The sequence below is a fragment of the Macrobrachium rosenbergii genome, chromosome 48 (genome assembly GCF_040412425.1).
Source record: "Macrobrachium rosenbergii isolate ZJJX-2024 chromosome 48, ASM4041242v1, whole genome shotgun sequence".
NCBI lineage: Eukaryota > Metazoa > Arthropoda > Malacostraca > Decapoda > Palaemonidae > Macrobrachium > Macrobrachium rosenbergii.
The window spans coordinates 54,651,875-54,674,782 of record NC_089788.1 but is presented as its reverse complement, the minus strand read 5'-3'; the positions used below and the strand labels follow the sequence as shown (position 1 = coordinate 54,674,782).

General features: G+C 42.4%; 1 protein-coding gene across 2 annotated transcripts in view; it reads left to right on the top strand.

The window, feature by feature from the left end:
• The first annotated feature begins 15,456 nt into the window (after window positions 1–15,456).
• LOC136831407 (macoilin-like) overlaps window positions 15,457–22,908 on the top strand; it is a 130,535-nt gene continuing 123,083 nt past the window's right edge. The window contains exon 1 of one of the 2 annotated variants that reach the window (XM_067091794.1): window positions 15,457–16,204. In XM_067091794.1, coding sequence (XP_066947895.1) covers window positions 16,125–16,204 — 80 coding nt within the window. In that variant the 5' untranslated portion in view covers window positions 15,457–16,124. The remainder of the gene's footprint in view (window positions 16,205–22,908) is intronic. The other variant, XM_067091795.1, reaches the window with a different exon arrangement.

Genomic DNA, 22,908 nt, shown 5'->3' with positions numbered 1-22,908 from the left:
TAACACCATTAGCGGACTAAAGACAGCGCATACTCTCGTTTTGGTGTGTGAAAGTAAAGATGGCAGAGTCTGAATTACAATCGCATTCCGAAAACACAGAAATCGTCTTTGTGCCTCTTTCGCCCACAAAGCTGGATGCGGTAAAGCTCCCCCCCTTTTTGCGCCAGAATACAGCATCTTGGTTTCTGCACGCAGATGCTCACTTCCGCATGGCGCGCATCACAGATGAGAAGACCAAGGCAGACGTTACCATGACGACACTACCTGAAGATCTTCAACAAGATCACCCCATGGCTTGACTCACAGCCAGACAAGGTCACGTTCACAGCCTTGTGAGACAAACTAGTACAAACGTATTCCATGCCCGTCCCCGAGAGAGTGCAGCGCGCCCTAGACCTATTGACCCAGCCCCTGGAGGAAACATCACCCAGGGATGCTTAGGACGAACTGCAGGGTCTAGTAACACTGCCGGGCGTCGACGCAAATGGGCACAGGAAGGAAATGAGCCTGACGAGCAATATTCCTGCGGTGCCTTCCGCAGGAGGTGAGGGGCCAAATTGCTGACACAGATGCCCTTCCCATGGACGAGCTGGTCGACGTCGCCCAGAAAAACCATGAAGCCACTAAGGCCTCCAAGCAAAGCGCCGCCCTCACAGTGTGTAGCCTGACATCGGAAGACGACAACCCAAAGAGCACAAACGTGATCTACAGGAGGAGAGCACCGCCAAGGGAGCAGAGGGCATGGACGAACCCAGCGTGGTGCTATTTCCACAGAAGATTCAGCCCCAGCGCCAGGAACTGCAGAGCCCCCTGTTCCTTCACAAAAAACGAGAATGGCATCCACAAGTAACAGCAGTGGCCGCAAAATACAATGACTCGCGACCAGCAGGTTTCTTCATCAGAGACGATATATCAAAGTGGCGCCTGCTGGCTGACATGGGCGCTGACTTCACGACCTCCCTGGTAGCCGCTAATGGAACCCCCATCTGCTGCCATGGAACAACGACCTGCACAATCTCCATCTTGGGCCGCAGTTATCACTGGCCTTTCATCATCGCAGAGGCCAAGTTCCCCCTCCTGGCCGCCAATTTCCTGGAACACCACAGACTCCTGGTCGACGTCAGCAGGCAACGCCTCCTCAACACCAGAACCTACCACTCCCAACCACTCTCCACCGGACAAGGGATGCCCACCGTCTGCTTCACAGCCTCGAACAATTACACCACCCTCCTCCAGGAGTTCCCGGAGGTTTTTAAACCAGAGCTCCGCCCGGTGCCAAGCATGGCATCTACCACCACATCACTACAACAGGACCCACAACTCATGCCAAGTTCCGAAGCCTGCCCCCCCAAAAACTACAAGACGCCAAATGTGCCTTCGCCGAAATGGAACAGATGGGCGTCTGTACCAAAGCATTGAGCCTGTGGTCATCTCCCCTGCATGTGGTAAAGAAGTTGGATGGTTCCTGCAGGCCCTGCAGAGACTACCGTCACCTGAACTTAGTCCCACGCCAGACCACTACCCACTGCCGAACATGCAAGACCTAACAAGCGCCCTTCACGGGGCCAAGGTCTTCACGAAGATGGACTTGTTAAAATCATACTTTCAGGTTCCTGTGCATCCTGACGACATCCTGAAGACAGCCATCATCACGCAGTTCAGGACGTACACCTTCTCCTACTCCACCTTCGGCCTCAGGAACGCAGGGGCCACATTCCAGCGCCTGATGGACACCATCCTGGGGGACCTGCCCTTCTGCATCTGTTATGTAGACGACATCCTTATCTTCTTTAGGTTCCCAGAGGAACACCTTCACCACGTCCACGCCATCCTGAAGCACCCGCAGGAGAATGGATTAGTCGTCAGGTTCGACAAATGCACACTCGGGGTGGAAAAAATAGACTTCCCCGGACACGAGATCTCCCCAGCAGGAGTACGCCCCATGGCCTCCAAGGTGAAAGCATAAAAAAGTTCCTGACACTGCAGACAATCAAGGCCCTTCAAGAGTTCCTCGGCATGGTAAACTACTATCGCCAATTCATCCCAGGTATTGCCCGCATCATGTATCCGTCCTGAAGGGCAAGCCAAAAACACTGACATGGGGCGCTCCGCAACAGCAGGCATTCGAGGAGACAAAGACAGCCCTCGCAAGTGCCACCACCTTAACACATCATAACCCCACCGCTGCCCTGAGACTCACCACCGACACCAGCAACATCGCCTGCGGAGCAGTGCTTGAGCAAGTAGTTGACGGTGGCCCCCAGCCTCTAGCCTTCTTCAGTAGCAAGTTGTCGCTGGCAGAGACCCGCTACAGCGTCTTCGACAGAGAGCTGCACGCAATCTACCAGGCTGTGCGGCGCTTCAAATACCTGCTGGACGGCACTCCATTCACCATCCTCACGGACTACAAGCCCCTGGTCCACGCATTTATGAAGGCGGGCGACGCGTGTTTGGCGGGGCAGCAGCGGCACTTGGCCGCCATCTCCGAGTTTGAGTGCACCATCACCTACATCCCTGGCAGGAAGAATACAGTCGCCGACGCCCTGTCAAGGGTGGAAGTCAAATCCCTGCACCTTGGCGTAAACTACGAATACCTGGCAAGGGAGCAAGCAGCAGACCCGGAAACACCAGCCTACAGGACGGCACTGATGGCACTCAAGTGCGAGGACATGCCCTTGGGCAGTTTGGGTGCAACGCTTCTCTGCGACACTAGCGCCGGCTGCCCCCGCCTCCTGGTCCCTGCCTCGATGAGGAAGCAGACGTTCTACATCATTCACGGCCTCTCCCATCCATCAGGGCGTACAACAGCGCGCCTGATGACAGAAAAGTTTGTGTGGCACGGCATCAGGAAGGACGCCCGCCAGTGGGCAAGGAGCTGTAACCTGTGCCAAACCAGCAAGGTCACAAGGCACACAGAGTCAGGCATTGGTGATTTCCCTCAACCTCGTCGGCACTTCGGCCACATCCATATAGACATCATCAGGCCTCTACCGCAGTCCAGGGGCGCCAGATACCTCCTGACGATCATAGACTGCTCCACTCGCTGGCCAGAGGCGACACCTATGGAGGAGGCATCAACAGCATCCTGCGCAGAAGCCCTCCTCTCCAGTTGGATCAGCCGCTTGAGGGTGCCAGACAGCATTACTACGGACAGGGGCTCAGCATTCCTGTCAGAACTCTTGGTCTTCCTGGCACGCCTGAAGGGTAGAACACTTCACAGCACGACGGCTTACAACCCCACAGCAAATGGCATGGTAGAGAGGGCACACCGCTCACTGAAGGCAGCTCCAATGGCACATTGCAGAGACGAAAACTGGAGGGCCCAACTCCCCTGGGTCCTGATGAGTCTCCGCACTGCACCGAGAGCAGATGGTGACGTATCCCCCCGCAGAAAAAGTCTACGGAAAAACACTAGCTGTTCCGGGGGAATTCTTCCCACCATCAGCCAACGGCACTGACACCCTCCTCCTGAGGTTGAGGGAACTAGCACAGAAGTTTGCGCCCTGCCTTAAGACCTTCATAGACAGAACCAACACCTACAGCCCGGCCGGCCTGAATTCCTGCGCCTATGTCTTCGTCAGGATAGACCCCCGTCGACCACCCTTGACCAGGCGCTATGGGGCCCCTTACTGAGTCATCGACAGGACCCCCAAGGCGTATCTCATCGATGTCCACGGTGGGAGGATTTGTTTCCATCTACAGGCTAAAACCAGCATTCCTTTTGGACAGCGAAATCCGGGAGGTGGCATGAAGACGTCCCAGGGTCCCCCCTCAACACGCGCCCACAGACATACCCGCCGCCCCACCAAGGAGGGCCCATGGGCATCCCAGAGGCCGCGCTGCGGTAGATCCAGCAGTTGACATTGCCCCCCCCCCGCCCACAGTTCTCGAAGATGAGGGGTCACCTCCTGCTCCCCCAGCGCCTCCGTGATTAATATTTATATCATCTAATAGTTATCTCTGTAATCATTGTCTTAGTGGGGGAGTACTTGTAAAGGCGTCAAACGCCTCTTCATTTCTGCATTAATCACGCCATGTATATTACCGATATTATTTCACATTTTTTATGTATCTCTCCATATGCATTATTGTCTGGCCTTTCCGCCGATGTATGTAACTACTTTGTATGTTTATTGTAATGCAAATTATTCTCATTTATATGTCATCTAACAAACTCAAATTCTTGTCCAAATGCGTGACATGGGAATCCGCAGGTCGGTTGTAAGGACGGGACTAAGTGACATACTGGCTGGGTGTTGACTGGTTTATTGGTAGTTCCTTACTGAAGAATGTACATGTTGTTTTAGATTTAGCTGGCCTTGTGCCAGCACGGGCTCTTGCTTCTAGAGCAGCCCGTAAAGAATGTACAGAATCTTTGAAGATGTTATTGGCCTGTGCGAGCCGCAAAGTAGCATCTACACACAGACAGAGCAAAACAGAGGTAATGTTTCGGACATCTGTCGACAAACAGATGGCGATTGTGAGAGACAAAAAACGTACAGTGATAAAACATATATCAATGGAAAGACCAGGAAGTTCTACATATGGCCAATTGCATGAGATTCAAGACAGATTAATGAATACAATGCAGTAGCATAATATATAAGAAATGGCGAGACGTTTGGCGTCTTCACAAACAGAAACATACTTGCAGTTTGATACAGAAAATTCGGTGGAACATTATGAGTACTGTACATGATTAGAATGCTTGCGTGGCAATGCAAGTAGTGGTGATTGTACATATATCAAGACAACAATGGTTAGGGAGAAACAGACGGAAATATTGTACGGTAGAAGTTACGTTCCCTGAGTGAGAGAAAATGGGATGCTTTTGTTTTTCTCTTTGCCTTGGTCCCTCCGAAGATGTGACGCACGAACACACACACGTGTGTGCTCGAAAGAGACCATCAGTGCAATGGATGGGTCTCTTACAATACTCCCCCCCCCAACAAAGCAAGGCATTGAGGCGGAAATCGTCTTGCTGACAATTGGAATTGGCTCGAAGGGCTTGGGCTAGGGGCGGGTAGGAGGCTGAAGGGCGGCGCCGGCCGGCAGGAACTCGAGGAGGACGGTAGCGGGTTGAAGGGTGACATCGGATGATCCTTCGGTAGCCAGCTCGAGGAGGACGGCAGTAGGCTGAAGGATGACGGCGGCTGATCCTTCGGTAGCCAGCTCGAGGGCTGAAGGATGATGGCAGCTGATCCTTCGGTAGCTAGCTCGAGGGGGGCGGCAGCAGGCTGAAGGATGACGTCGGCTGGTCGTTCATTGGTCAGCTCGTCTGGTACGAGTTCGGGGGCGGCTTCAGGTTTCCTGGAGGAGGCGTCCAGGGCTCCGGTGGTGGGGTGGGTCATCTCGGAGGGTCGGAGATCTACTGAGAGCTTGGGAACAGCGGGGAAGCGGCGAAGGGTCTGCTGGCGCGTGGGTCGTCATCTTGGGTCGGATGTCTACCATCGGCTTCTTTCTTGTCACTCCGGGGTCACCAGTGTAAGGACTGGCTGGGTGTTGACTGGTTTATTGGTAGTTTCTTACTGAAAAATGTACAGTTGTTGTTTTAGATTTAGCTGGCCTTGTGCCAGCACGGGCTCTTGCTCCTCGAAGTTGCGTTCCTTGAGTGAGAGAAAATGGGATGATTTTGTTTTTCTCTTTGCCTGGGTCCCTCCGATGTAACACACGAACGCACACACGCGTGTGCTCGAAAGAGACCGCCATCGGTGCGATGGATGGGTCTCTTGTCACTTCCTTTCCGTCCGCATTCCTCAATGTATACCTGGTTTCCGAGAAATAAATCAGTCATACCTAGGCATGTCTTCTTGAACCTCACAAGTTAAATATCACTTAATTCATATTTTTATGAATTACATTTATCTGATATGTATATTCAGTGGCTGACATCATTGCTTAAAAATCAAAGATGGCCACCGTCATTGAAGATGATCCATGAACTCACTCTTTTCTTCAAGATTTCATGGCAACGGATAGTTAATCTGCATATTGTTCATAGTTTTAGAGGTCTCTGAATAATTCTGAAAGATAACCATCCCTTTGGAAATTCAAGATGGCTAACATACTGGATGGCTTATCTAAGAAACATAGACCCACTCAAAGGGTGGGGTGATTAGCAAGGTATAATAAATTATGTTATGAGGTTTCCTTTATCTTTTACAGGTTTGCATCAAACACTGTTGAATGAAATCCAGGGCTGCTGACTTTATGAAACAGAACATACATAGAATCTTACTTATTTGAAGGTTGGGGTTTTCCTCTTTTAACGAGCCATGTTTTGATTTGTCTTTTTACATAATTGCTACATATTCCTTCCCAATTAAAGAGTTTTCCTTTTTAAACAGTAGGGATTTGTTAAAGAGGTAGCAGTTCTTTCGTCCTACAAATTAATTGTTGGTGAAAGATCTACAGAATTCTAATAAATACCCTCATTCAGATACTGAGTGTGAAGCTCAAATGAAAAGAGGGACTGAATTTGAAAAATCCTGCAAAAAATCAAACATATAACAATTAACTTAGACTAGCTAATATCAGAGATTTGAAAATTCAGGATTTCTACAAACCGTTATTTTTTCAGATGTCATGGATTTCCAAGCTGATAACTGCTTTTCTGATTGTGAGAAACTCTCTAAAGATCTTATAAACAGAGAGAAGATAACCGTGACGTTTTCAAGGAACTTGAAAGTGAATTTCAAAAGAATCATTCGTTGACTATCAAATGCCACAAAAGCTGTGTGTCATCTCACACCTCCAAAGTACATGTCAAGAGAGTAGAAACAAGAAGAAGTAAGTAGACGACAGTGAGTTAGCCACCACCACAGAAGAGATTTAGATGTTCTAATGAAGCAGTCTTCAGATTTCAGAACCATTGCATATCTTGTGGTGAAAATTGTTCTTATTTCATCCTCTGTCGAAGAATCCTGCCATGTCAATGATTTCTTCAGGTGTTATCCTGTGAAAAAATTGTGTTTTCTCAGTATCCTATTGAAACCCTCATTCAATGGAGAATTCATTTGAAATTGTATCTTTAATCCAAATGCTGGCATCAGTGAAAAAACAATGATGAACTATGCTCAAACTGATATACTTTTCTTACAATTTTAACTTCAGCTGTTTTCTGTTCTAGTTGTGTAAAAGATTACATATCTGCAGTAAATAAACAACCTGATGACCATGGTACATTTTTTAAGTTATTTTTGTGGACAACTTTTATATTTTGAATTTCATCTCAAACTGTCTCTTTTCAGAACATGCCTTGACAAATGACCTTGACAAAGTCTCAACAGAACACTGATAGATACGATGTCAACAACGTTGAGTATTCCTAGAATCAACACAGAAAATGAAGGAGTAGATTGGACCAGCTCTAACAAAAATCTTCCACTTCCATTACAAGAGATCCAACGCAGCTCTTGAACACAGACCACCGACTATGGGTGTTTATAACCATGGGTGGGCATTGTGGAAAGTGTGTTGATATGCTAAAGATGAATCAGCTTCAGGATGTCTCCAGCCAGTCAGTGTTTCAAGAGATATGGAAATAGCTCCACCAGAACTCCTGAAATTAATCCAGTGTTCTTGTGCTTCTGAACAACCTTGCTCTGCATTAAGATGTAGTTGTACTTCATCACAACTAGGTTGTTCTGTGTTTTGTAAATATGGTGGGGAGGACAATTGTCTGAATCCAAGGACAGTGACTCCTGACGAGACCGATGACGTGATTCAAGATGAGGATGACAATGATTAGTTTGAATTTTTGATAGGCATAGCATCACCAATACCAGAATATTCATTGTATATTTTATAACCACTTTGTTGTTTTCCGAATGTCATTGTACACCTGTGAACATTTCTTGCTACTCACTGTTCATGAGAATACAATTTGTCATGTTTCTAAACTATATTTGTTATTATATAACAATTTTAAAGTTTATATCAGTATAGGGTTGTACTGTCAATTCCACTCTGTTATCGTGTCTTGTCATAATTGGATGGACTTCTGATAAGATTTATCATTTATGACTGTTCTTAACCACCAATTTCATGTTAACAGTTCTGTGCTTTTACAAGTCCTATATCGTTCATTGACTGTATAAAATCTTTACCATGCTGGAACTGTCAACGCAGCAATTTTAATTAGCTGGGTTTCAGTGAATTTGAAAAACTGATGGATACCATTCACTTTCTAATTTAGATTCAATAAACAATACAACTAGCTTGGAGTTCTAAAAAAGATTATCTTTGAAAATGTACATTTAATTGACTGATCACTAAGGTTACATTTGTTATGAACGAGAGGCATTTTGTCATCTGTTGTCAATGAATCTTGATAATTAAAGGGTAAATGCCTGTGAAGGCGACATCTTGTTTTTTTATAACAATTCCTGTCACTAAGAATTAATGAAATTATTTTCACCCATCTCTAAAACTCTGAACTAAATGCAACTGTCATCTGTTTTCAAGGAACTGGGAAATTTTAAGAGAATTTATGAATCAATGTCCATTTTGGCGGCCATCTTGAATTTTCAAACAATGGTTTTCTTTGGAAATTAATGTAATATAATTGGCTGATCTCCATGGCCTCTAAAACTATGATTTAGGTGATAATGGCCTTCAGTTTTTCAATTATTCTGGAAATCTTTAGTGGCTTCTCAAATCAGGATGTCTAGAGGTGGCCATCTTGAATTTTTCAATTTCCCCAAAAGTGCCAGAGTGGCACCCGCCGAAATCTTCATCTGGAACATCCAAAGTGTCAAAATGGGTTTCCAAACAACTGTGCACCATGTTTTCTACATCCCGATTCAATAAAAATCACCCAGACTAGAGTCTGTTCTTTGAAAACCACGATTTAATTGATTGATATCGTCTGTGGATGTTTTTTGTCAGCGTTGTCAAGTGACTTGATAGATCTATCGTAAATGCCTTGGTAATCTTGTTTTTTGCACCGGTATTTAGGCACCAACGTCATCTGGTCACCCGTCCCCGTGCTGTCTTTTACTGTCATCATGTTTTCAGGAACCCCGACTAAAAATCACCCAGACTTGAGTCTGTTCCGCCAACCACGATTTAATTGATTGATATCGTCTGTGGATGTTTAGGTGATCAGCGCCGTAAGTGACTTCAAGATCTATCGTAATGGCCATCTGGTAATTTTGCACCGGTATTTAGGCACCAACGTCATCTGGTCACCCGTCCCCGTGCTGTCTTTTACTGTGCACCATGTTTTGCACATCCCGACTAAAAATCACCCAGACTAGAGTCTGTTCCGCCAACCACGATTTAATTTATTGATATCGTCTGTGGATGTTTACCGTCAGCGCCGTAAGTGACTTCAAGATCTATCGTAATCCTTGGTAATTTTGCACCGGTATTTAGGCACCAACGTCATCTGGTCACCCGTCCCCGTGCTGTCTTTCATACCGGGATTAAACCAGGATGATCAGTGAACACAATGAAGAGCAAGGCTATGTTTCTATTCATAGCACCCTTCGAGAAAGACAGACATTGCCAAAAGTCTTGCGCTTTAGCTTCATAAAATAATGGCCTCGGAAATTCGAGAAAACTAAAACATTCATTGGGTCCAGAGCCGTATATGGAGATATATATACGGCTCTGATTGGGTCTAACTCTCTCTTTTCCCTCTCAACAATAAGCTGGTAAAACTTAGTCACGGGGGAGAAACACACACACCTATCGCTTGTTTTTACACATTCGCAAATAGCAAGAGTTGCGACATATCCTCACGACAAGATATTCGAATAATTCGCCTATCCTCCTCGCACAGCGACCCATTCACTGATATCTCCAGTTCGCTGCTAAACTTTCATTTTCGTCATTGCAATTACACACGCACAAACACACAAAGAGTAGTCCTAGTCCTACCTTGGTCTCCTATTAGGAAAATTCGCGCATTAAGAAACATCGGTGTTTTTAGAAATGTAGTAAAAATATTATTGTAATAAGAATACATTTTGATAGTCCTGGTCTCACTGAGACACTTGCCGCTCACAAGAGACTTCAATATCTTTCTTCATGGCGGTGTTGGTTAGCTCACACCCTTCGAGAATGTATATTGCCCAGAACAGGTGTTTCTAATTAGAATAATAAAGAAAATAGGTGCGGACAGTACTGAAAGATGTCCGAGAAGTTCTTCATGTGCCTCCTCCACTTTTTTGCCATGCGCTGGAACGAAGAGCCTTAATATCTACACAGGTGGTTACGGCCCGTTGCTATGGTTCTCTCTGGTTGCTGGTTAGCTCGTGAAAACCAAGGTCTAAAGAATTCTTTAGACCTTGGTGTAAACCAGGATTAATAGAGTTCAGGTGTAAACATTCGAAGCCGATAACGTTGCGGAAGCTTATATATATATATATATATATATATATATATATATATATATATATATATATATATATATATATATGTGTGTGTGTGTGTGTGTGTGTGTGTGTGTGTGTGTGTGTGTGTATAAAGACAAAATCCACTAAGGAAAGAGAAACACTGGAGTGCTGCCTTTCGACTGTTGTCCTTTACTTAGCAGGATATATATGTGCAGAAATTGCATAGAATGTTCATCCTTAATTTAGTAGTAAAATGTGCTTTTGAAACTGGCTATGCCAAATATAACACAAACACACACACACATACACACACACACACACATATATATATATATATATATATATATATATATATATATATATATATATATATATATATATATACTATATATATATATAAATATATATATAAGAAATATTCATATATATTATATATATATATATATATATATATATATATATATATACTGTATATATATTAAATCTAGTATTAAGAAAATTCCTTTGAAATTGACCATTGTCTTATTATTTTTCTGATCCACACCTTATATATATATATATATATATATATATATATATATATATATATATATATATATATATTACTCTTGACTTTCTCGTAACTGTAAAATCTAGTTAAGGTAAATGTGAACAGGACTGAAGTTATGAGGTTAAATGGAAACCAGTAAGATGGAGCAGTGAATGTTAATGCGTATGGTGAAAGAAAGCATATAATTCGTAGAAGTATTTAGCAAGAATTATAATATATGATGGCAGGATACAAGGTGAGCCACAGAATAGGAGAAGCAAGAAAGGTAGAAGGTCGAGAGCAAAGATGGCAGAGACTTGAAATATCTGTGGAAAGAAAGGGTGTAATGTACGAAAGAATTGAACCTACTGGCTTATGTGGAGTTAAGTGTGGATGTTGAATCTATGAAAAAAAGATTGGTACTGCTAGTAAAATTATGTACCACATATGGTGTAAGATGAACTGAAAGTGTGAAAAATGTGAAGATCTGTAGACGTGGTAAAAAGGTTAACACAAGTGAAAGGATGGATCAGGGGGTTTTGAGGCCGTTCGGGCATGTGGGAAGATTGGATAGTTGGAGTGAAAGATATCTGGAAGGATGGGCCGAAATGTCCAAAAAGTTTGAGGGTGTGGACAACACGGAGTGAATGTTACGCACGAGAAGGGGTGTCTGGTGTGTTGTTGATTACCTCTCTCTCTCTCTCTCTCTCTCTCTCTCTCTCTCTCTCTCTCTCTCTCTCTCTCTCTCTCTCTATATATATATATATATATATATATATATATATATATATATATATATATATATATATATATATATATATATATTATATATGTATATATATATATATATATATATATGTATGTATATATATGGATAGATAGATAGATATACTGCATATGTATGTATGTATATATGTATATATATTTAACAGCAGAATAATAACAAAAAATCTGGAAAAAAAGTAGGAACTGAGGGTCAGACCATAAATTAGGTACGAGCCCACACAAGACCTTCAAAGGTATAAAAAAAAAAAAGTATTCAACCTCCACAAAACCTGCTTAGGTCTATTGCCGATGAGGTTCGTAATTCTTCTTTTTCCAAGACTTTTTGTATTGAGCTGATGCCACAACAATCTACCTCATAGCATGGGGATATATAAGTTAAAAAGTTAACCTTACGTTAGTGTTTTGTAGAGAGCTTTGCAAATGCACAGTACTTGCGGGATTTCAGTCTTCTTCAGACTACGGGCTGTTGGGCGCGGGTGACTGCTATCACGTAGGCGATGTTCTGCTACTTTCAGTTCGTTTTTGGTAACCTGAGTTACGCTTCTCTTGCTTCGATAATGAAGGGCGTTGCGTCAGTTAGATTAATTTCCCTTAGGGAACATGCATATGTAGCGTGTGCAGTAATGCACAAACGAACATGGATATACGTTTGCCTGTAGCTAGGATGGATACATTTTAACATACCGTATGCCAATTTGACAACGGGACTGAGATGCCAGCTTTAAATTTCACTACAGGTGTTGAGTCCTTGGTAATAAACTATGCTTAGGAGTTTAATACACAATCACGCTTACTTGACTATACATAAATGACAAGAAATTGCCTTGAACTGTAACTCCAAGTTCCACTAGAGGAGTATTCATAAACATACCAGGTAAATAAGGTTCCGTGTATAGATGAAACTAATTTAAACTCTCGTAGGCGTCTTGATGTCCAACCCAGCTGTAGATCATGACCAGCAAATCTTGTTTATACATCTCTACTTCCTCCGAAATTTAGCCAGACTTACGACAACAACAGAGCTGTAGTAGGTTGAGGAGTGTAAACCGTTTACCAAGAGTCATGATATCCGGCATATTACCTTAGTCGCTGACCCTTTTCGCTCTTTGAATGGCATTGAACTCTCTCTCTCTCTCCCTCCCCATATTTTGAGTTGATATTTGCATATGAACTGTTTACACACACACACACACACACACACACACATATACACATATATATATATATATATATATATATATATATATATATATATATATATATATATATATATATATATGTATGTGTATGTGTGTGTGTGTGTGTGTGTGTGTGTGTGTGTGTGTAAACAGTTCACATTCAAAATGCAAATATCAACTTGAACTCTGACACATTTTTAAAAATGTGTCTATTTTTTTAAATATGCCTATTTTATTTTAAAACCACACATTTATATTGCGTAAGAAAAACATAAATACATTATATATATATACATATATATATATATATATATATATATATATATATATATATATATATATATATATATATATATATATATATATATATATATATATGTGTGTTTTCTTGTGTGTTTTTCACAAACGCAGTCATAAAACATTATTTGATTATAACTATAAATGTTTGGCTTTAAAATTAAACAGGCGTATGTTTAAAAAAAGATAAACAGACACACTTTTTAAAAATGTCCCCGAGTTCAAGTACCTGTACGTGTAGCGCACCGTGCTGAACCTTGAGCCTAATTGCGCATCAAAGGTGGGCAATGTATTATGAAGCTGTACCTTGCCGTCGGCCTGAGGTAACTTTAGATCATCTGCGAGGATTCTTTCAAATGTGTGAATTTAAATTCCAGTTTGGGTCAGCTGGGTTTATTTTCTGTCACGCAGCCACCACTATTTGAAGCCGAACAAGTCCGTCCGTCACCTTGCCGCTAAAGATCGGTCCCTTTTTGCATCTTGGAGGAGGAAGATGGCTCAAATCGTATTCCTCCATCCATCTGACAATAATGCCAAAGGTGGATGGTCAATGTGCGTGCATATATGGAAGGTATAAAGAGTGATGGTCCAGGAATGGTAAAGCATGAGACTGAGAGTGATTTGAGGGTTAGAAGAACATGAAAAGATGGTTGTGGGTAGTAAGTACGGGCTGTGCCAAAATATGTAGATGGATGGATCACCGGTTTGGCGTAAAAGTGATCCTGAGACAGTCCAACCCTTCTTGTCATTGCACTAACTTGTTTATGGAATGGAATATAGAGTTTAGGCCAAAGGCCAGGCGCTGGGATCTATGAGGTCAATCAGCATTGAAAAGGATATTGAAGGTAGGTAGGTTTGAAAGTTGTATCAGGAGGAAAACCTCGCATTTGCACCATGAACAATTTTTAGAAGGGGGTGGACAGTAACAAAGGAGAAAGAGAATATGAATGGAGGTACAGTAAAAGGAATGAAAGGGGTTTCAGTAAATGGCCGAAGGGATGCTGCAAAGAACCTTTAGTAATGCCTACAGATCACTCGATGAGGTGCACTGACGGCGCTACCCCTCCTACGGGGACTAACTTTTTTTTATAACAACCTCTTTGGGTTCCACATTTCTTACAGATTTTTCTCTCTGCTTATATTATTCAGAATTCCTCTCGGTAGCTTCAACTTCTTGCCTTTCAATAATTTTTATATTCAAAATCCGCACCTCACTTCCATAATGGAAAGTTGGCTCACCAGTTCTACTGTATGTATTTTTGCTTCCATAAACACTCCTCTTCTTTTCCAAATCTTTGCATTCACTCTGCTACCTTCATTGGTGCACATAGTGAGCGAAGGTGATGTTATAGGGGAAAATGTAAATCGAATGTGTATGGCGACTGGCGGGAGTATGGAAGAGTTAATAATTCTGATAAAGACGAATTGCGTATAACGAATAGGTGGATATTTTTCTGCATACTCGATTCGACAGTTACAGTATGAATGTATTTGAGTCAACAACTTAATGTTTACATACATTGGTCATGGCTTGTGTGGTATTGTTACTATATGTTCACTGATTTCTTATATATATATATATTATATTTTTATATATTTATATTATATAAAAATGAATATATATAACATGTATGTATGTATGTATGTATATATATATATACATGTATGTATGTATGTATGTATATATATATATATATATATATATATATATATATATATATATACATATGTATGTATGTATGTATATATATATACATGTATGTATGTATGTATGTATATATATATATATATATATATATATATATATATATATATATATATATATATATATATATATATATATATATATATATATATATATATATATATATATACATACATACATATCGTTCTTAATTGGCTAACTTCTGCGCAGTTTCTAGTTTCTTCTTTTTCCCTGTCCTTTTGCGCGGGTATATTTTTGTCTGAATTTGTAGCTGCAATCCTGTTTTCCAGGGTGTTCGATTGGGTTCTGGAATACGCCAAATGCCCGTAGCCTAGCTCACAGTTATAACTCTCCTAACTTAAGTTACAGCAATTGTTAGCAAAAATCTTCGTCTACCGTTGAAACTGTAATTATATACAGATTGTATTTAATTAGCTATAGTAATTGGGCATTTTATTTCCAGAAATTACTTTCAAGCTCTCACTCGCGAACGTAGTAAACTTAACTTTGTTTTAACATGCAAATACATAATGTTTCCCGTTAAACATATGTTCCCGAATTGACAGACAAATGATATGAAACTTTTGTGAGGGAATGAAATGAAACCGTTTCAAATTCGGGATGAACTGGATTCGATAACATCGACTAGATAGCTCAATTAATAACGCCATTCCCGGTTATTTCATGGAACACGAATCTGACAAACAATATCGATTAAAACCCAGCATCCATAGTGGTCGTAAAATTCTAAGAATTATATATTAAACATCGCCGAACTCACGGCAGACACCGTACGCAAATCATAGAACGATGCGTGTGAAAGTAGAGGACGTTATCTCGGGAAAGGGTGAAAATGAATGTGTTTTCGGAGACTCATTTTCATGGGGACTGATGTTGTTCCGTAGTATGACTAGCGCTGCTATTCTATGGTATTGCCCATAGTTGTTTCCACTTCCTTACTGGGTCTGTGCGTGCGCAAGTTGTCTTTGGTGAGATAGCTAAATTTCCATATTCCCTCTGCTTAGAAAAATGTCATTTGGCCTGAAACATTTGGAATGGGAATAAGAGGAATCGAAAGACTCTTGGATCGTCTATCGTCGACTCGACTCTTTCGTGAAGAGGTTCCGAAACAAAACACAATCCGAGGAATCGAGGATCTATGTTTGTAGATGGCTGCCACAACAACAAAGTACTGTAGTGATTAGACTCATAATTTGCTTTTAAATGATATTCGACTTTAGATCTGTGTACTACATGTATGGAGTAAAGAAATAAAAGCTTAAATAATGAAGAGGAGAAATGTGGATTGTGCTAAGCTTCGTAGACCGATAAAACGGACCAAAGTTGGTGAAGGATTGTACGGAAGGTATGTATGTATGTATACCTCAATTGTAAATATGGCTGACCTTATTTTTGTTTTGTATGGGAGCCCTTATCGACGTTATTCTGGATTGATACTGAATGATAATGACGGGGAAGCTTGTGGCGTCGACATTGCAAGAGAGCAGGACGACAGAAATCGAGTGTCAGAAGGAAATGATGCGAAGGTCTTCTATTCTATCGGTTGCGAGCCTAGATTTTTTCAGTCAATGTTTTCGTTGGCATTCTGACGTAACCAGCTTATTACGTGGATGCCGTTAATCCTGTGTCAGCGTTTAACATCCATTGCAATGGAATTCGTTAAAACATACGGGATGCTTGATTTGAGCACAGGAATTTTTCCAACCTGTTGTGGCGACCAGTTTTCGCGAATCGTGATGTAGGCAAGGCAAGGCTGTTCTTCTCGGCCTCTACTGGTTCAGGCATACGGCAAATTCGTATGACTGCAGTATGCCAGCCATACATATGATAACGACGTGGTCCATTCTGGGTGTTCTGATGTTGCATCTGGTTGCCGTGTCATGTTACATTTCGAGAGATTATGCTAGGCTAATAGCTTAGCCTCGGTTTAACTAACCAGCCCCAGACCAGCCAGTGTCTTGTGACCAAGTTAAATATTGTATAGATATTAGACTGTGGTTAGACTAGACAAGGCTGGGCTTCTGATGGCATAGGCTGGTTACTTTAATCGTTGATTTAATCTGTGGGTGTAGGCTGAGCCTAGCTCGGCATTGTCAAGCCCATCTGGATGTGACAGCTTGTTGTGTTATCACTTGTTGCATATTTTGTTTTGGATTGGTGAGTCTCATTTGATTCAGATGCCCACTTGGGTATCCGCTGCTAGCATATGTTATAAATATTTTTGGAGCGCCTACAGTTTAGGTGGCCAAGGCTGTCGTGTAGGTTCCGTCTAGGAAACTGGCAGACAAATACAAACAAGACAAACTTTTCCTGTAGTGCCAGGTCCTGACCTAACCAGATGTAACCAACCTAACCTAACATAAGGCTGCGTGCCCTAACCTGGCCTGGGGGGGATTTGCCCCCCTTGACCCCCCCCCCCAGAAAGCATGAGGTCGCTGGGTCGCAGAACTACTTACCTTGGCGGAGTTATTGTAGCGCGGGCAGGTGTTACGTGGCCTGGCAACCGAAACTGTAAACTACCCATATTTTTTTTTTATATTGTATTTGGAACATGTCATTGTGGAACATGCCAACATCCTATGAAGGATACCAACTTGTGAAGAAATGGCATGAATAGAATTTATCTAAATAGAAAAGAAGTTGGGAATGATGAATACAACACCAGTTACATATAATTGATGAAAGCTAAACATTAAGACACCATGTAGCATAAGATGTCTTAGATTTGGCACCAGAGATGACCCATTTGTTTAATAGTTAAAATCTCAGGCAACTTTTCATGAAAATGTTGAATTATTTTTATCGACCCTGTTACTTTCGTCTTAACCTGAAATTCTTGCAAACATAGATAGCCTGTTTCTGTAATGGAAGTGTCACAGTGGAAATTTGTATGTCAGTACCAACACATCAAAGTGAATAAACTAAAGTCAACTTGACGAAGTTTTATTGTATATAAAAATCTTAAGAAACTTTCCACCCTATGCCAATACTCTACCAAGCTCAGCCCATATGGAAAGGGAATAATGTATTAGTTTTGAAGTAGTGATGGATAGATATACAAGGATTGTAGGCAATGTAGGCTAATTTTAAGAAAACAATAGTGCTTACTGTACATCCAAGGTTATGTAAAACAGGAAGGCAAATATGTTCCAAACTGAGTAGTTCAGGTTTAGTAATATGTATGTAGTAGGTGAGATGTGCAAATTGCCAGGTGGTATATGAGAGGAGGAGCTTGACTGTTAAGTTTATAGAATACTGTTAATTTTTTTTTTAAATTGAGCTGCTCTTTTTCATTTCAAATGGTTGAGATGGAAGAGTACAGCAGCCATGATTTAAGGAAAGACCGAAAGGAATGTATGTCATTGCACTACAGCATTTTATTATTTTGGTATTTGTAAATATATACATACTTTTGTGGAAGATGGGAAAAAAGTTAACCTTATGATTTTTTGAAGTCAAGAAATTTGTATTTTCTGCTGTTGTTAACTTCTTCAACATCTTTATCAGATTTCCAGCCAGATGTCTGTGATACCTTATTTCACTTGTAGGGAATGGCTATGAAATTGTCAGTGATGAACTCCTGTAAAAAGAAATATTTTTTTTATTTTGCCTGTGATGTCTGCCCAGATGTCAATAAGGATATGGTAATGTATCATTATAATCACCCCAATGTCTTTTTGTGATAGAACCCCTTCAGGATGCAGGCAGTAGAGTTTGTGCACTGGGTTCAGGATTTTTATTACAGCCTCTTTGAAGACCCTGTGTCATTGCTCACTGATAGTTCAGTCGTCTGATAGTATCAGGAAGATTTACTTAAAATATTTCAATGTCATTGCAGGTGCAGGACATCTAGTGTTTGTGGTGTGGATTCTTTGCCTCTCCAGGCAGTATGCTATATCAGACAGCAAGACATCTGTACAGTTTTACAGTATATACCAGTCAGCAAGAAATCTAGCTTATTCCGTTCTTCATTGAGATGCATTATGTGCCTGTTTCAACAGGAGTTGATCAATTCAACAACTGTACAACTCCCTGATGCATCAAATCTAATCAGTCTCCCTTTTGCCCTTTTTTCTCTGTTGCCAGTTTGCTTGGTAGAAGGAAGTCTCTCACAGAAACTGTAGGACTAGGTAGCATCACTCCACAAAATTGTTGTTAACATTAACAGTAGGGAAGGATTAATAAGTCCAGTCAGACTTTTAGTGAGTACCTCTCTTTCTGGGGGTTGGTGTTGCCATTCACTCACCTGTGAGCGGGACGTCTGCCTTAGGTAGGGTTGACATAGGGTCTGAGCTTGCCCAAAATCTGTTGTCTATCTGTTCCTCCTTAAACTCAAGAACTAACCTGGAATCTTTCTATGTTTGTATTTCATCAGCAGTACGTAGAGAGGAGTTTGCACTACCTTCTTGTGTGGTACATATGAGATCTCCATATCGTATACTTGTAGATAAATTTACTCACAACAGATCGTTGCTCAGTGATACCGTTTGGTGTCATGGCAGCCCTCATGCACATGATCGTTCAGGCTGCTGGGATGTTCCTTGTTAACCAGAACTCCCAATGTGCAGGTGTGTGATAGCACATATGAGTGTTCACCTGTGGCCTGTACTAGTTTGGCTTCAGCTAATTATAGAGATTTCTCCTAGAGTTGACCATGGGTCGGAACATACTAATTCTGCATGTGTGCCAACCTTGGCGTGTGGTTTGACAGTTGGCACAGTCACGTCCAGTTGTTTGTGTCCATGATCCCAAGAATGTTTTTCACCTTCAGAACCCCTGAAGGCCAAGTTGGAACAGCACTTTTGAGAGATCATAGAGCTTATTTGTGAGGGTGGTAATCTTGGGTAAAGCAACTATGCCTAAAGCACTAACGTCGAACCTGAGGTTACAAGATGGAGAGTACCCTCTTGTGCACTCTGGTGGAGACGAGACCGTTGCTCTGACTGTCATTGTGTCAGCTTGCTCAGTGTTTTTAACCAGGTGAACAGTCTGATCTGTGGATGATAAGATTGTCTTTTGTCTAGCAGATCACCTGAACTATTTACCCTGCCAATAACACACTGGAGGATGCTCTATGTGCCATAGAACACAAAGATGTCTGTGCTTCAGGATGACATGTCACTCCGGATTGACAAAAGAATTCCTTTTTGAAGGTGCACTGAGAAGGTATTTCTTTCTCACTGGTGAAACAGCAGTCTTGGAGTTGGCTGCCTTGAGAAGGGGTGTTCCAATAGCCAGGACACTTTCATACACTCTACAGTTTCCTTTAAGCCCCGTTAGTTGTCGAAGGAAACTGCAGCCAAGCCTTTGGGGTTCCAGTTTTAGAAGGGCTCAAACCTCAAAACCTTGACAAGGAGCCCAGGGTTGTTGTTCTTTGTGAAACGGACAAAAGTCTTCTTGGCCTTTTGGCTACCTCCACCAGCTTTGGCTCATAGGGAAGGCAAAGGGAAGAAGAAGGAAGGGGGACATGAGTTAGGCTGTCCCTGTATCTAGCTGCTGCAAGATAGCACCCAGTGTGTTGGTAACTCCAGAGTGTCCAGTAGCACCTAAGTGCCCAGTGACTTCCCAGTGCCAAGTAGCTTCCGAGTGTCCAGTAGTGCCCATACGTTCGTAGATCCCTGAGCCCCCAGTAGTGCCAAGTGTCCAGTTCTCTCCTCTAAGCGCTTAGCACCAACTTCAGTTTTGGTGACGCCAATCTCTGGACTTCAAACTTTTCCTTCTTCTATTATGGATCTAGCTTTGACCCCCATTCTACAGCAATTGGATGAAATTTTTTTGAAAATGCCACCTTCTGCTGCTAAGCCAGCTGCAGACACATCTCTTTCTCAAGTATCATCCGATGAAGAGGAGTCAAATAAGGATATGGAAGAGGATTCTGCTCCTTCTGCTTATGCAGTGCCCCTTTGTTTTTTGCTACTAAGTTTTCCAGCCTTTTTCCCTCCTGTGGCCCCATCTTCTCCAGCGTCCACTTTTTTGATGAGTAATCACCCTGTCAAACACTCAGGTTGCCCAAGTTGGTGCTCCCTACTTCTGCTAGGGAAGCACTCAGTGAAGTAGATATTTAGCTCTCGGTAAAGAGAGAGGAAGGAAAAGCTTCCTTTAGTTTTCTTCCTGCCTGTCTTTTGCATAGAAGATATTCTTCTTATGCCACTGGAGGAGCTCCATCCCTGGGAGCTGCTGCCTCCTCCCAAGGAGACTTTTCTGGCTTAATTGATTCTTCTCATAGATTGGCTTTTTCATCAGCTAAGGTGATGTTTTCTGCAGCTGAGATTGATCTTCTACTTTGAAACCTGTTCAAGGTATTCGAAGTAGTCAGTTTCTTGGATTGGTCGGTGGGCTCCTTGGTACAGAAGGTACAAGACTGTTCGACTCTCCCTGCAGACTTAGTCTTGGACGCTCTTGGAGTTCTCTCTTGCGCTGATAAAGGCATGAGAGACAGTTCTAGAGAGCTAGCCTCTCTTTTTATGTTGGGAGTTTTGTAAAAGAGAGAATTATGGTGTTTGTATACCACCAAAGGAGTGACTACAGCCCAGAAGTCTGTAATCCTTTTCTCTCCTTTAGTGAAGGATTATCTGTTCCCGCAGTCATCTGTTAATGACATTGTGCCACATCTACACAATGACATGTCATATCTACACAAGAAATCTACCCAGGAACTACTGTCATAGTCCTCAAGACGTCCAAAGGATCCTCCATCTTTTAGTGGGAAGTCAGCCTCTCCTCTGCAGCCTCATCCCTTCTGTGGTGGGAGACCAAGATCATCCAGACCACATTCAAATGTTTGTTTTATGTCACGAGCTGTTAAGAGAGCCTGATCAAGAAAATGAAGACCAAGTCCTCCATGCAAGACAATCTATTCTGGGAAAAGTGGAGCGAGATGGGAGCAGAATAATGGATTTTACAAGTCCTCAAGGAGGGCTACGGTATCCTGTTCAGGGAAAAACTTCCATTAGTCAAGAAGCCTTTGTCTTGACCACCTATTCCATAGGCTCAGAGGTTTTCAGCCCTCTTGGAGGATGTTTCCTCCCTTCACACCAAGAAGGCAGTGGAGATAGTTGAAGATGTGGGCTCAGAGGGAGTCTACAATCGCCTTTTCGTAGTCCCCAAATCCTTGGGAAGATGGGGACCGGTCCTGGATGGAAGTGCGCGGAATGTCTTCATTCAGAAGACAAAGTTCAGAATGGAGACCAATCATTGTATTCTTGCCTCCATTTGTCAAGGAGATTGGATGGTCTCAACAGATATGCAAGATGCTTACTTTTCACGTCCCTATACACCCAGATTTGAGGAAGTACCTCAGATTTGTTTTCCAGGACCGAGTCCTCTCATTGGCATAAACATTGCACTCTACTTAGGCGATTGGCTCTTTCTCTCCCCAATGAAAGAACAATGCATGGAGGACCTTTGCAAGACCCTTTGCCTAGCCAACAATCTAGGGTTACTCATCAATCATTAGAAATCCCAGCTGGCTCCTCCGCAGCTTTTCAGGTTTTTCCATCCCCCAAGAGAGTGGAATCCTGTCTGAGAACAGTAGACGAGATTCTCTCTCTCCAGATCTGCGCTGCCAACAGATGGGTGAGTCTCCTCGGAACTGTAGCACCAGAACAATTCGTATCCTTGGGAAGGTTACATATGAGAGTTCCTCAGTTTTTTCTCTGAGCCAGCTGGAACAGGAAATGTCACCTGGACTGGTTCATGTTTCCTGTAACTTCCGAAATAAAAAACCACCTGCTTTGGTGAAGTAAAAAAACTGGTTACTAGAAGGGAAGTCCCTTCTCATACAGAACCCAGACCTAAGCTTTTATGCAGATGCATGAGACTTAGGCTGGGGAGCTCTCCTGGGAGACAAGGAGGTCTCCAGGAAGTGGTCACCGGACCAACAGAAGTGTCACATAAATGTGAAGTAGTTAAGGGCACTCCACCTGGGATTGCAAGCTTTTGCAATGAAAGTTTCCGGGAAGACAGTAGCAGTCCACTCGGGCAATGCCACAGCTCTATCTTACATAAGTAAGTAAGGAGGAACGTATTCTTTCTCCCTTTGTAAGGCAG